At 38.6% G+C, this 13524-nt stretch overlaps 1 protein-coding gene across 5 annotated transcripts in view; it reads left to right on the top strand.

The window, feature by feature from the left end:
- LOC107756108 (rho GTPase-activating protein 32-like) overlaps positions 1 to 13524 on the top strand; it is a 135995-nt gene that overhangs the window by 114395 nt on the left and 8076 nt on the right. For 4 of the 5 annotated variants that reach the window (XM_016573101.1, XM_016573100.1, XM_016573098.1 and 1 more), the window contains 11 exons: positions 3714 to 3863; positions 6383 to 6485; positions 7494 to 7638; positions 8204 to 8286; positions 8584 to 8691; positions 10242 to 10387; positions 10469 to 10670; positions 10789 to 10934; positions 11300 to 11374; positions 11468 to 12238; positions 12775 to 13376. In XM_016573101.1, coding sequence (XP_016428587.1) covers positions 3714 to 3863; positions 6383 to 6485; positions 7494 to 7638; positions 8204 to 8286; positions 8584 to 8691; positions 10242 to 10387; positions 10469 to 10670; positions 10789 to 10934; positions 11300 to 11374; positions 11468 to 12238; positions 12775 to 13376 — 2531 coding nt within the window. Of the gene's footprint in view, positions 1 to 1656; positions 1755 to 3713; positions 3864 to 6382; positions 6486 to 7493; positions 7639 to 8203; positions 8287 to 8583; positions 8692 to 10241; positions 10388 to 10468; positions 10671 to 10788; positions 10935 to 11299; positions 11375 to 11467; positions 12239 to 12774; positions 13377 to 13524 lie in introns of those variants that run through there. The other variant, XM_016573103.1, reaches the window with a different exon arrangement.

The raw sequence follows: 13524 nt of genomic DNA, 5'->3' as shown, positions 1-13524 counted from the left end.
CTTAATGTGTCTGTATTTGAAATGTAGCTTGTGACGTCAGTTTATGGCACCGTTCCACCGCTCTTTAAAGTGCACCAGAACGCCCTATTGTCAAGTTATTTTGCAACACACTCCTGGGCTGATTTACATGACCCTGTTTAGGAAAGGCTATAAAATAATCCCATCTTTGTTCACTGACAATATGAACTACAGTCTCTCCATGGTGACTCAAACACATTCTTGTGTACTGCCTTTGTACAAGCTCAAATAGGCTACAACATACCTCTCTGTTCCCCTGCAGAGCTTTAGCCAAGCAGCAAGCGCCTATCAGATGACACAAAATACCTTATGAATCATTCACCTCATTAAGCAAATTCCCCATGTAAATGGTTAACCACATAATGTCCTATCATGCAGGTGGTGTAACAGTGATAAAGGTTGCTGTAATATTTTATTTACCAAGGTTTTCAAGCATTAATCGGGCATATTGTATGTTATGAAAATGCCTGAAGTATAATCATTTCTTGTTCTTTGACATTCACAGACTAAATTGCATTTATTTCATTCCCTTATTCTCAGCTGTAGCAGGTGCTGCTCCAGATGTAGCTCCCTTAGCTCCCCCTCACTTCCTAACTTTCTTGTGGGGCAACAATGTCTTCCTCTCAGTGGAGTAAAGGGCAGCTGCCTCTGTGAACAAGCCAAGACAGCTGGAAGGAACTGTGAGAGAATGAGAGACAAACTGTATTAGGTTTACATAGCAATATGTGTCCGTTTGTCCTACAGGGGTTTGTGTACTTCCTTACTGGTCTGTTCTGAAAACAGACTTTTATGTGAACTTCTGTTAGCTGTTGGGTTGGGAAACAAGTTTATTGGTGTTTGTTGTACTCGTGCACATTCCTACTAACTCTCATAATGGTTTTAGTGTTTTTGTTTTATTAGTAGTAGTAGTAGTAGTATCATTATGTATAGACACTACCTTTAGAAAGTTTGGGGTCAGTATGATTAATACTGTAATTTAGCAACGATGCATTAATGTTCAAAAGTGACAGTAAAGACATTTCTAAAGTTACAACTTTTTATTTATAAATGTTTTTACTTTTATTGTCCATTTAACACCAGCGTTACCTTGCAAAACGCGTATCTGTGTGTTGTTTGACAGTTTGGCCACAAACCTGTTGCTTTAGAGTGCAGACAAGCTTGTCTTTGTCAGTTCCTTATGGCTGTACCATGTCAGCCTGGGTTGTAAAAGCTGAATGGAACATGGGCTTGGCTAAGAATGGGTTTCTTTAGAAAGGGTGCATTGTTGTTACCCTGGTGGTGTAGTCGAATGAGTTATATTTATGTTCGTCTGGCTTCTTGATTTGTTGTAGTTTTACTAAGTCGTATTTAAGCTGTAGCCTAAATAGAACATCACAGGAGACAGCTGTGTTGTATTGCCATTGTCTTTCAAAGCACATTAATCACTCGATAGTGGATATCTGATAAATGCAACAGCCTGCAGGCTGAAACTGTCGCTCTTTGGGTTGCCTGGCTGCTCACGCTCCGATCTCTGCAATTAGAAGCCAGCGCTGTTGAAAGTTGATATTAGGGGCTGGACAAATCCTGAGAGGAAAGAGAGGAGGGAAAAAGCAAAGAGGAAAGAATGCATGCTGACTATTAGCTTTTACCGGTTGGCAGGGAGTGTGAGAGAGAGAGTGCGGTCTGTGATGAGCCTTCACCGTCGTGTCTTGAGCTCTCTACCGCAGCTGCAGCCTGGCAAACTTAAGAATACTCAAGTACTGTTTTTCTGTCCTTTTTTCATGGATATTTCACATTGAGGTAAGTTATGAAGTTGCAGTTTTAGTGCTAATAAAGTTGCTAAACTATCTCAGACTTGTAGATGCGACTGAAGTGCTTTCTATTGGCAGATTTGTGTGTGGTTTATTCATTTGTAGTGCTGAAAACAATAGCATTTTAAATGTGTGCGCACTGTTAATTTGCGATAAATGCATTTTGTCTTTTGTTTTCTAATGGCCTTTCTCTGTAGATTTTGTATGTGCTGATGTGTGTAGTAAAGTCATATTTGTGTTTTCTTAAAAATTCCTTTGTAGCAAGTCATCGGAACTCACATTCTGAGTGTTGATTTGGAGGGAAAAAAAGAAAAACGTATAATGTGTCAGTCACGTTGCGCTGTAACGTCATCAGTGTCTCCTCAGCGGAGGTAAAGTGCAGCCTGGAGGAAACACTCGTTCTTTAGTAACACACAGTCTTCTTGCCGCTTCTGTGAAGTTCAGCACATGCCCGGTGTTTGGTTTGTTGTGGAGTTCAGAATAAGAGGATCAGTGAAATGTGTGCCAGTTACTTTATTGGCTCTTGAAAAGTAGAACAGGAAATTCCTACAACGGCTCTTTTTATTATTAACCTTGACTGGATATGAGAGGATTAATTGCATCGAGACCAGCTGCAACTGCTTGTTGGAAAAATTTTGATAACTTTTATGATGAAAAATTGTGAGTAATGTGCCTTTTTAAAAGGTAAAGACACACAAAGGAACAGATGAGATCACAGCTGGCAGATTTCCCCTTGCCACGTCCACTGTGGTTTCAGCATGCAAAGAATCACACATCCTTAAAATCACCAGGGAGTTAAACTGTTAAACAACAGTGTAATATTTGCAATTTTGCTAATTATTTTTACTCCGTCTCCTGCTAAATCCACCACATGTGCCCACAAACATAAACACAGATGGACCAGTTTGTGGTTTTCAGGAATCCCAGCTGCATTTCTAATAGCTCTGAAATTGTTTCCGGCAACAGATTGTTTGCTGATTCATACAGCTTCATTATGCAAACAGTTATTTGTTTTGTAATATTTAAGCTTGCTAATATTTTATGAGGAATATCAGAACAGAACTTTGCAACAGAACAAGTTAAATGAGCAATTACAGGGCTCAGGGTTTTCTAGCAAATCCAGTGGAATTATTTTGGTGCGTTTGTGTGTTCCTGTCAAATCCTTGGAATTTCTCTCATGATACTTTTCCTCTGAATCGGCTGCTGATTTTTTTTTTTTTGGGGGGCATGGTGGTTAGTGTCAGGGTGTAATAACGCAAGCTGCTCCGGAGACCAAACAGCTTGAGACGTCCTTCCTGCTTGGCCTCCTTCAAAAATGAAATGAAAGGAAACATTTATTACTTTCATGAAGACTTTCACAGATGTTGTATGTCAGCCTCTCATCTTCAGGCTTTTTTTCTTCCAATGCTGAGATTAGATTAAACTTGTAAAGTCATTCATAGTTGATTTATATGCTACTGTAATTGCCTCTGTAACAGTTGCATTGATCCACAGAGAATAAAGTGGTTTGATTTTGCTCTACCAAAAGTAGAACAAACACCCAAAGATGGAGGATGTACTTCCCTCAGAGGAATTTGGGTGAATTAATAATTCTGCTCGGTTGACGAAATGGCCCTTTATGATCTAGGTTATTCAAGCAACACTTCCAATGGACGATTTGGGAAATTCCTTCAGTGAAGGAACAGGGTTAATGCCTAAACCCATTATTCTTACACAACCAAGTGCCTTTGCTTTTTTATTTCATAAGATCTTGGCTCACTGATATGATGTGGCTGGCACTGGCCTGTTGGTAAACCGGATTTTCTTGGGGTCATTTGTTGTTGTGCTGCTTGTGATTCACAGTGCAGTTTTCCTTGATGTGAAAATATTATATAAATTTGCATGTCTTTATTTTTTATCTTCCAGTGTCCAAGAAACACGGGAAACTGATCACTTTTCTGCGCACATTCATGAAGTCCAGGCCGACCAAGCAGAAGCTGAAGCAAAGAGGTATCCTCAGGGAGAGGGTGTTTGGCTGTGACCTAGGAGAACATCTCCTCAACTCCGGCCATGACGGTGAGCTTTGCCCCCTTTTGGTCCTACTCAAACTCACGCTCATGCTCCAGACAGTGCTTGACACTAATGTGACACCGTGTGGGTGGGCTGGAAAGCATAGCTAACCCCCCTCCTCTAGAATCACCCTTGGATCTGGCTGCATAGATTGTCATGGCATCTGATTGGCTTAAAGCGGTCTAAAGGTCAGGAGGAATGGTTAGGGGGCCGTGTCTGGAGATTTCTTCCCCCATTGAATCAAAGCTCCCTGGCAGCCTTCAGCATTTGCTCCATTTGTTTGACTTCAAATCCTCCCTGAGCCATTGCCTGCCCTTAAAATCTAAGCCTTGTCCTTTTCAAAAGGGATCCACACAACTTAGTACGACTGCTCGACCATTACTTTTAGACGGGGGGAAAAAACATTGCTTTTATTAAATGAATAATGGACATTCTTTCCCTCAGGAGCAAGTATCCTCAAAGCAGAAATTCCTGGTATTCTTTAAAAATGTCTTTCTACAAAAGGTCATCTATTGTAGTTGGTTAGATAGATGATAAAGTTTAGGTTTACTACCTAGATCTAAACCTTTCGCTCCCTTCACTCTCCTCTCCCACCCATGAGCCCACTCAGCTTTAATGTGTTTGTAAAACGGGTAATGGCAGAATGTGTACTCTGTTTCAGACACTCTGATCTCAGAGGACCGTGAGACGACATGGCTAAACACTTTGTTCAAGTAGACAGTCATTAGTATGGCTCAGTCATATTAACATAAAGCTCTGCAGACCTCCCTGCAATGCACTTATTATACTCTTGGACAGTATTTCGCTGGGGAACAAAACGCATTAATCCAGTTTTTCTCTTTCTCAGTTGGTGCCATAAGGATTTTGGCCTCTGAAGTAATTTGCTGTATTTTTCAAATTATTGAAAGGGCTCAAAAAGATTTTGCTGACCAAATTGAGCCAGTAGTTTTATTGTTGCTCTGTTGATGTTTCCACTGGATCCACTGCCTCATGAAAAAAAGTATGAAAAAAATACTTCCATTCAAAAGTGGTGGGTCAAAACGACTCGTTTCAATGATTCAGAGTCAACTCTTTCTTTTGAGAGAGTTAAGTTTATACACGGTGCACTTTCAGATTTAAAACTTTGCAGGATGTTTTCATTCACTTAGAGCTGTGTTACACACTGCATGAAAGGTAATTTAAAAAAATCCATAATAGGGGCACTTTAAATTGAGATTTATACATCATCTGAAAGCTGAATAAATAAGCTTTCCATTGATATACAACTACCGAGATACAACTATTTGAAAATCTGGAATCTGAGGATGCAAATAAAATCAAAATATTAAGAAAATTGCATTTAAAGTTATGAAGCATTATAAAGTTAAGTTCTTAGCTATGCATATTACTAATCAAAAATTAACTTTTGATATATTTATGGAAGGAAATTTACAAAATATATTTTTTGATATTGAACATGATCTTTACTTAATCATTTTTGGCATAAAAGAAAAATCGATAATTTTGATCCATACAATGTGTTGTTTGCAATTGCTACAAATATACCTGTGCTACTTATGACTGGTCACAGATCACAGCTATTAAAATAGGAAACTGTTATTTAAAATTTTAATAATGTATTACAATGTTACTATTTCTACTCTATTTGTTTATGAAATAATTGCAAACTTGGTGGGTTAAAGAGACTTTTTTCAAAAATTTTAAAAACCTTACTGACCCCAAACATTTGAATGGTTCTGTATTTGTTATATTGTTGTCTTTACAGCAAATTACTAGGTTTTACATAAACAACTGGAAAATGATAGTTGTAAATTTATAAACACTTTTGCAGGAAAAAAAAGATTGTGATTTGTTTGTCATTTTCAAACTATTCTGACCGATGCTTCCAAGAATGTTACGAATCATTCTCAGTTTTGACAATTTATCTATATTTCCCAGCTAAAAAGCTTTAGCTTGAAGACATAAAGAATGTATTACTGGCCTTATAGGGCAAGTGACAGCTCCTTTAACTGGCCTGAAACACACTCACAGTGGCCACAGGCCATCCTTATTGTGAAGCGCTGATTGAATGATTTTTTAGATGGCTTAGAGACTAAACTTTCTTGCATTTTTAAGGATTTTGTGCTTCAGACAGCTATGACAGGAATGTAGATGAACAGCTGCCTCTGAGAGACTTGGACTCACTCATCTGCCGGATAAAGTTTGTCAAGACTAGAGGCCATTTAGGGTTGTCTGTGACTATGATTCCTCTGGGTGAAACATCGCAAGGTCACGGTGGAGGTCTGGAGTTTGTCTAATGCCACTGGAGCAAATGTGAAGCTATAAACTCTGCCATATAGGAGAGCACGGACTTGTTATCTGACGATCAGGCTTGTCTCCGGCAGTTGTTGAAGTTATTTATAGCTTACAAAATCTTAAATTTACTGCACAAAGAATCTGGCATTCTATTCAATTGGCATTTTGACAAGTCTCACACTTTATGTGCCAAAAAGGATGCTCCAGTAACATTTTGTCTAAACCTCTAGTCCCCCAGGTACTCAAGAGCTGCACTGAGTTCATTGAGAAGCACGGAGTGGTTGATGGAATGTACCGTCTCTCTGGGATTGCCTCCAACATTCAGAAGCTGCGGTAGGACATAAACACACTCCTCTAATTGCAAGCAGCAGAGATAGGGATTTATCATACCGCTTGAGAAACTCTGAATGCAGTGGCTGAATATTAAGCTGCTGCTAATTACATTTCATAATGGGAATGTTTGTATTCTTGAATACAGGAGGAAATGAGTACACCAGAGTGATTAGATGGGGGTTTATTACTGGGTCCAGGACAAGTTGACTTGTTTGCTTGGCCGATTAACAAGTTTTCTCTCCCCCTTGAGTTCCTACATGTAGTTTTGTCAGTGGATAAATTTAAAACTATAAAGCTATAATATTTTTTGCAATTTTATTTTTTACTTTACTTGTGTAAATTGTTAAATATTACACTTGTCTGTGGTTCGTTCTGATTTCCTTTTTTCTTTTTCTTTTTTTCTTTTTTAAGTTTTTGAAAGAAATTTCTAATACTCTCCAAGGCTGCATTCATTTGATCAAAACTACTGTAAAAACAGTACTATTGCGAATTATTATCATTATTGCAATTTAAAATAATTGTTTTCCATTTTTCATGTTAAAATATAATTTATTGCTATTAAGGAAGATCTGAATTTTCAGCAGCAATTGATTCATTGTCACTTAATCCTTGAGAAATCATTCTAATATGCTGATTTGGCACTCAATCAAACATTTCCTATTTTATTGTTGAAAACATGTTCTGCTTAATATTTTTGTGGAAGCTTTGACATTTTCTTCAGGATTCTTTGATGAATAGGAAGTTCAAAAGAATAGCATTTATTTGTAACATTATAAATGTATTTACTGTGACTTTGATCAGTTTAATGCATCCTTGCTAAATAAAAGAATTAACTTCTTCATCGGCACCGACCATTGGAAACCGATATTTGTTGTCAATTCCTTCAAATGTTGATATTCAAAGCTAATGTTATTTAATCAGAATTTACTTAAATTTAGGTTTAAGGCACACCAAATTGTCTACGATAGTGTATCAAGCCTAAAACACGTTCTTTCTCTCTCACTTTAGGCATGAATTTGACTCTGAACAGATCCCAGATCTGACAAAAGATGTTTACATTCAAGACATACACTGCGTGGGCTCCCTGTGCAAGCTTTACTTTCGAGAGCTTCCCAACCCACTTCTCACCTACCAGCTGTATGAAAAATTCTCGGTAAGCGTTTATCCCAGAACGACAGGCCTTTAAAGAGCCTTTTCTCAAACTCACACACTCTTTGTCATACAAATAGCTCCAGCTGAGAGCACCTATTATATTAGAACAAGCAGCCCATACTTATACTGATATCAAAACCTTTTTAGTTCTTGGTGTGATAATATGCGTGGGTCTCTTATCTGAGACTGGCAAAACAGCGCAGGAGTCATTGAAGGCTTGAGGCTATTCGTTCTATTGATTGCTTTTAATGAGTATACAAAATGAATTGCTTGTTTCTTAAGAGCCCTGCTTCACAAGGAGTTCATCTGCATGCTAAACAAAGCAGTGACATTTACAGCATCTGGAGATAAGTCGCTGCAAATGAAAACGGCTAGAGTAAAGAGTGCATCAATGTTTTCAGGTTGCTATGGAAGCAGTGAAACTATAATGCCCAGGAAATGCGATTGACCATGTGCTTTTGTCCACTCAGCAGTATAGTGTGAACATGGGTTTGAGAGTGTTTTTGTTGGTTAGAGCTGCTCTAGATGCAGTGACCCTGATTTACACCCGCTCTTCTCCTTTTTAGGAGGCTGTGTCAGCAGCCACTGATGAGGAGAGGCTGATCAAAATACATGATGTCATTCAGCAGCTGCCGCCTCCGCATTATAGGTTTGTAAATGACCACAGTGCCCTCTGCTGGTTGCTAGAGGACTTGCAGTTCTCTTTTCAACAGCCATATTTTTCATACGTAACAGCCTTTTTATCAATCTACTGCATTAAGCATACTATTTATATTACTAATGCAGTCCAAGTAGGTTATGACTGAGGAAAATAGAGGCTGTTATTACAACATTGTTCACTTAAATGAGTGTGATTCTGAATCTAATCCATTATGCTAATTTTACTTGGCGTCTGATTTTAATGCATCTGTAGTTTTAACATTCAATATTTATGCTTCTCTTGTAGGACTCTTGAATTTCTTATGAGGCATCTTTCACACTTAGCAACCTTCAGCTATGTAACAAACATGCATACGAAGAATTTGGCCATCGTTTGGGCCCCCAACTTATTGAGGTAAGATCTCTGCATGATGCAACTGTAATGTATGTGAAAACAGATAGGCTACTCATGGATACAATTTTACAGAGCTGGGTAGATTACTTACAAATTGTAACAAAAACTGTAGCTAGTAACATAATCCATTACATTACACATTTTAGGTAATATAATAAGACTACTTTGATTACTTTTGACCTAACTCGTTTATCACATTGATTTTAATAGGATAATCTTGTACCATATCGATATAAAAATGCAAAGAAAAAGAAAATATATTCCATTTGTCGTTATTGTCAACATGAAGTGCATTAAACATTACTTTACATTATCAAGGTTTCCCAAACTGAGGTTCGTCAAGGGGGTTGTAAGTTTAATAAAAAGCAAATAATTAATTAAATCATAAAAATGTAAAATCATTTTAAAATAACATCAATCAAAATAAAAAAAATTTAAATGTTTTATTTGTTTACCTGCATGTCATGTGACAATTAACCAACGTTAGAGAACTGTGAACATGCAAATATGATACCTAATTATTAAAATATTTATTTTAAAATCTTAGGGGTACCTTAATATATTACAAGAAAGAGTTTGGGAATTTTTGCATTACATGTAAATAAGAAATACTGTGAATTTTAAAGGGTTCCTATTATGCTCATTTACAAAGTCTTGATTTTGTTTTGGGGGTGTACTCTCCGACATAGTGATGATAACACTCGTTGCCTTCTCTAGTGCATCTCAACCAGGTCTCGTCCCATTCGTCGATCTTTGTGATATCACAAATCCCGGAAAATGTGCGTTGTAGTCCAAACGAGTCGTTCGTTGTAGTTTTTGAAAAGTGATTTCTGTTAAATAAAATATCTCCTTTTGAATTGGACTTTGAGCTTTGTAACTTTGCAGATCTTTTTTTATGCTCAAACAGCAACATTACAGACTAACTAAAGTTGAAAAAGTGAAAAAGCATAATAGGACCCCTTTAATGTGTTTGAAAGACAAAAGCCTTCCAAAACAAATTAATACAGGATTAAATAACCCTCTGAGTGATAATTCAAATAAGAATTAATGTGCTCATCAGTAGTTGATGTAATGTTGAAATGCTAAGAAAACACTTCTTGAAACTGAAAAGATTTTTGTAAATCCAGTGGTCAAATGCTGTGTGGCTGACTGCAAAACGTCCGCAAAACTGGAAGACTTTCTGACTATATATAAGTGGTAGACTATTTTAGAAAATAAAATTTAAAAGAGGAAAAAGAAGAATTAGGGAGAATCAATAAATTATGAATAATTTATTACTATTGAGTGAATAATATTTAATCAATAAAAAGTATTTTAAAATGTAATTTAATCTAATTACAAGTATTCAATTTATGGAATCTGATTACATAATCCAGATTACATGTAATCAGTTACTACCCAGGGGTGTGCTTCCTAAAAGCAACTACAACCATAGGTAGCTAACAAACAATGCTTTTGGGAAACGCATCCCAGCTGTGCAATTTTATAACTATGAATATAAAAACCTAGTAGTCATAACTAATCTTTGATTTTTATTCCCAACTAAAAAGGTCAAAGCAAATAGAATCAGCTTGCTTCAGCGGCACAGCAGCCTTCATGGAGGTGCGAATACAGTCGGTTGTGGTGGAGTTCATCCTCAACCATGTGGATGTTCTCTTCAGCCCCAAACTGAGCTCACTCATACGAGAGGGAACAGGTATGCAATATGGACAGATTTCAACATATTTTTAATTTTTTGTGCTTCTATATATTCATCACACATTTTTTGTCTTTGTAGGACACAACTCTTTGTCTCGGCCTAAATCTTTGCTGGTACCCTCTCCATCCACAAAGCTGCTAACACTAGAAGAGGCACAGGCACGTACCCAGGCCCAGATCAACTCACCCATCACTGCAGACAGCAAGTACATAGAGGTGGGAGAGGGTCCTGCAGCCTTACAGGGAAAATTCCACACGGTCATTGAATTCCCTACTGAGAGGTATAAAGTGAGCTTTAAAATGTTGTGATTTTTTTTATGCTGTCATAAAGAAACCAATTATGTGCCTGTTATTCTCAAAGTGATACATTTTGTACATTTTATTTTTTATTTCTCCTAGGAAAAGACAGCCAATAAAGTCTAAAAAGTCTCCAGTTGGCAGTTGGCGGTCTTTTTTCAACTTGGGCAAGTCTTCCTCAATGTCTAAAAGAAAACTACCCCGCAATCCCAGTGAACCAAATGAACTCAAGGCCATGGCATTGGCTGGTTAGTGTTGTACCATTTTGTCGTCTTTAAATGTTAGATAGTCATTAACACAAAATAAACCCAGTGGTTAATCAGGCGTTGTATCATGTGGAAGTGGTTTATTTTGCAGTAATGACCAGCTGATTGTATATTACCCTGCTAATTACTCGGGTATTTACTGAATAAATAAATAAATAAATGGACATGAAATACTGATTTTAGTTTAAATGATTTTATTATGTGAGAGTATTTACGAGAGACAACAACAATATCTGACCACAGATCAATCAGACCATAGACCAATCAGAGTCAAGTATTCTAGAAATCTGTTTTGTTTTGTATAAGCGATTTATTATAACTTCTCTGTTCCCACCTTATTTGCTCAGGAGGAAGAGGAGACACCGGTACTCTTCGGTCTGCCAAAAGTGAGGAGTCTCTCACCTCTTTACATAACGTTGAGGGTAACAGACTTTTAAAGCTCTAAAAAAGCTCAGCCTCAACTTGTAAACCATCCATTGTGAAATTTTGACTTTTCTGCTTTTCCTTTAACACAGGAGAGTCTAAGGTGTACAGGCCACGCAGACCTCGCTCCAGCAGCGATGCTCTCTCTGCTTCCTTCAATGGTGACCTGCTGGATAGCAGACAACACTGTAACTCATATGACAACCTGGGCCAAGGGGACAGTGATGGGGATGATGGACCAATCTGTGTGCCTGCTCTCATCTCCCCGCCATGTTCCACTGACGATGTGGACCTGAGCCCCCCTGACATTGGCATGGCCTCTTTAGACTTTGACCCCATGTCTTTCCAGTGTAGCCTTCCTCTGGCAGAGACTTCCATTTTCTCACTGGACACAGATGAAAGCATACTGAAGAGGAGCCCGGGCAGTGCCAGTGGCTCAGAGCCAGCCTTGCCAGTCAGAGCTAAAGTTACGAGTAATTCTGTGTCTCCAGACCACAGTCCAGCCTTAAAGGATAGAAATAAACTGCCCCCTGCATCTTTCTCAGAGAAAACTCCAGTTCAATCTCTTGAGAGCAGTGAGAAGTCAGCTGTTGTGACTCCTCTAAGCGTCTCTGAATCAGTTGCCTCCATGATAAGGAAAGCACCAGAGAGCACTGTGCTTCAGCCCTCTTCCCCTCCATCTCCACTCGACTCTCCTGCAAAATTGAGCTCTCTGTCAAGAACCACCAATCTGCCCCTGAGTGAAGCCATTCAACAAGAGCTTCTTTCTAAAGCTGCTACCTTTGAGAGTAAAGAGAGTAAAGACATATCAAGCATTGAATGTTCACAGCCACCACAGGTCACCTTCTCTCAAGAGCAGCCAGGTAAGCTGAACTGAAATACAGGGATATGGTAGCTTAAATCCATGATGTTTGTTGAGGAGTCATTGACATTTTTATCCTAAATTAGTTTAATTCTCCTCTTCTAGAATGAGAATGTTTTTAATTTCTGTATTAAAATTAATTTTTAAAATGTCAGGGTGAAACCGCTGTCCTGATATCATTTTATAAAAGATTTTTCAAAAATATTTGAAACAAACACGAATACAGAGAGTACATTAAGAACTTAGACAATAGATTTTTGAACGTTTTTTTTATTTTATTTTATTGTAAACACCGTCATTAACCCTGATGCCACTGTGATATGAACCTACAAGGTATGCTGGGTTTCATAAGATAATTATTTGATTTTTCAGGTTTAGTTCACCAGGCTTTAACCAGTAGCGCTTTGCACAAACAGCCTCAATGTAGAGAAATCTGTCCACAATCTGTAGAAATTTAACATTTCCCTATCTTACCTTCTCATGAATATTAGCCTGCTTTCTCCTTGTTTGAGTTCCCTCTGTTTTGTCCATCCATAGGAGCCGTAGCTCTGGACTCACCAAAGGGCAATGTCCCTGTCAGCTCTGTGTCCCTCATACCTCCCCCTCCCCCACCAAAGAACGCTGCCCGCATGCTTGCACTAGCTCTAGCAGAATCTGCCCAGCAGGCCACTATTCTTTCTCGGAGGCAATCCTCTGGACCCCCTACACCAGTGTCCCCCATTAGGCCACAAGGGTTACTGGAGACCATGGACTGGCCTCCTCCTCCTTCCTTGCCATCACAGACATCCTTGGAGGAAGCTACAGTAGAAGTGTCAAAGAGGTCTGCTCCTCTGTCTTCACCACCCTCCACCCCAGCTGAAAAGTTAACTCGCTCCGTCAGTCTGCACCTCAACACAGGTGATAGTGGGAAGCCATCCAGCATTTCTTGCAATAACCAGGATGTTGTCTCACCAGAGACCCCAAGCCAGAGTGCTATGCCTTCTAGTCAACCTTCTCAAGTTTCCCAAACACAAAAAAGCCCAGAAAGGCAGCAGCCAGCTGTGGGCCAGACACCTGTGAGCACAGACAAAACCACTACCACAATCACCACACCATCTATCAGCAGCAAGGATACTGTCATTCAACAACTTAGCTCTGAGGTAAGCAGTGGTACATGCAGGGATGTCAGTAGCACTAGTACTTCAGTGCCAAAGCTGAACGTTAAGTAGTGTTATAAATAGTGCTGTTAAACGATTAATCACGATTAATTGCATCCAAAATAAAAGTTTTTGTTGACATAATATGAGT

This window comes from Sinocyclocheilus rhinocerous, unplaced genomic scaffold (genome assembly GCF_001515625.1).
Source record: "Sinocyclocheilus rhinocerous isolate Xijiao unplaced genomic scaffold, SAMN03320098_v1.1 scaffold682, whole genome shotgun sequence".
Classification (NCBI taxonomy): domain Eukaryota; kingdom Metazoa; phylum Chordata; class Actinopteri; order Cypriniformes; family Cyprinidae; genus Sinocyclocheilus; species Sinocyclocheilus rhinocerous.
Note: the sequence above shows the minus strand (reverse complement) of the source record. Positions and strands in the feature narration are given on the sequence as shown.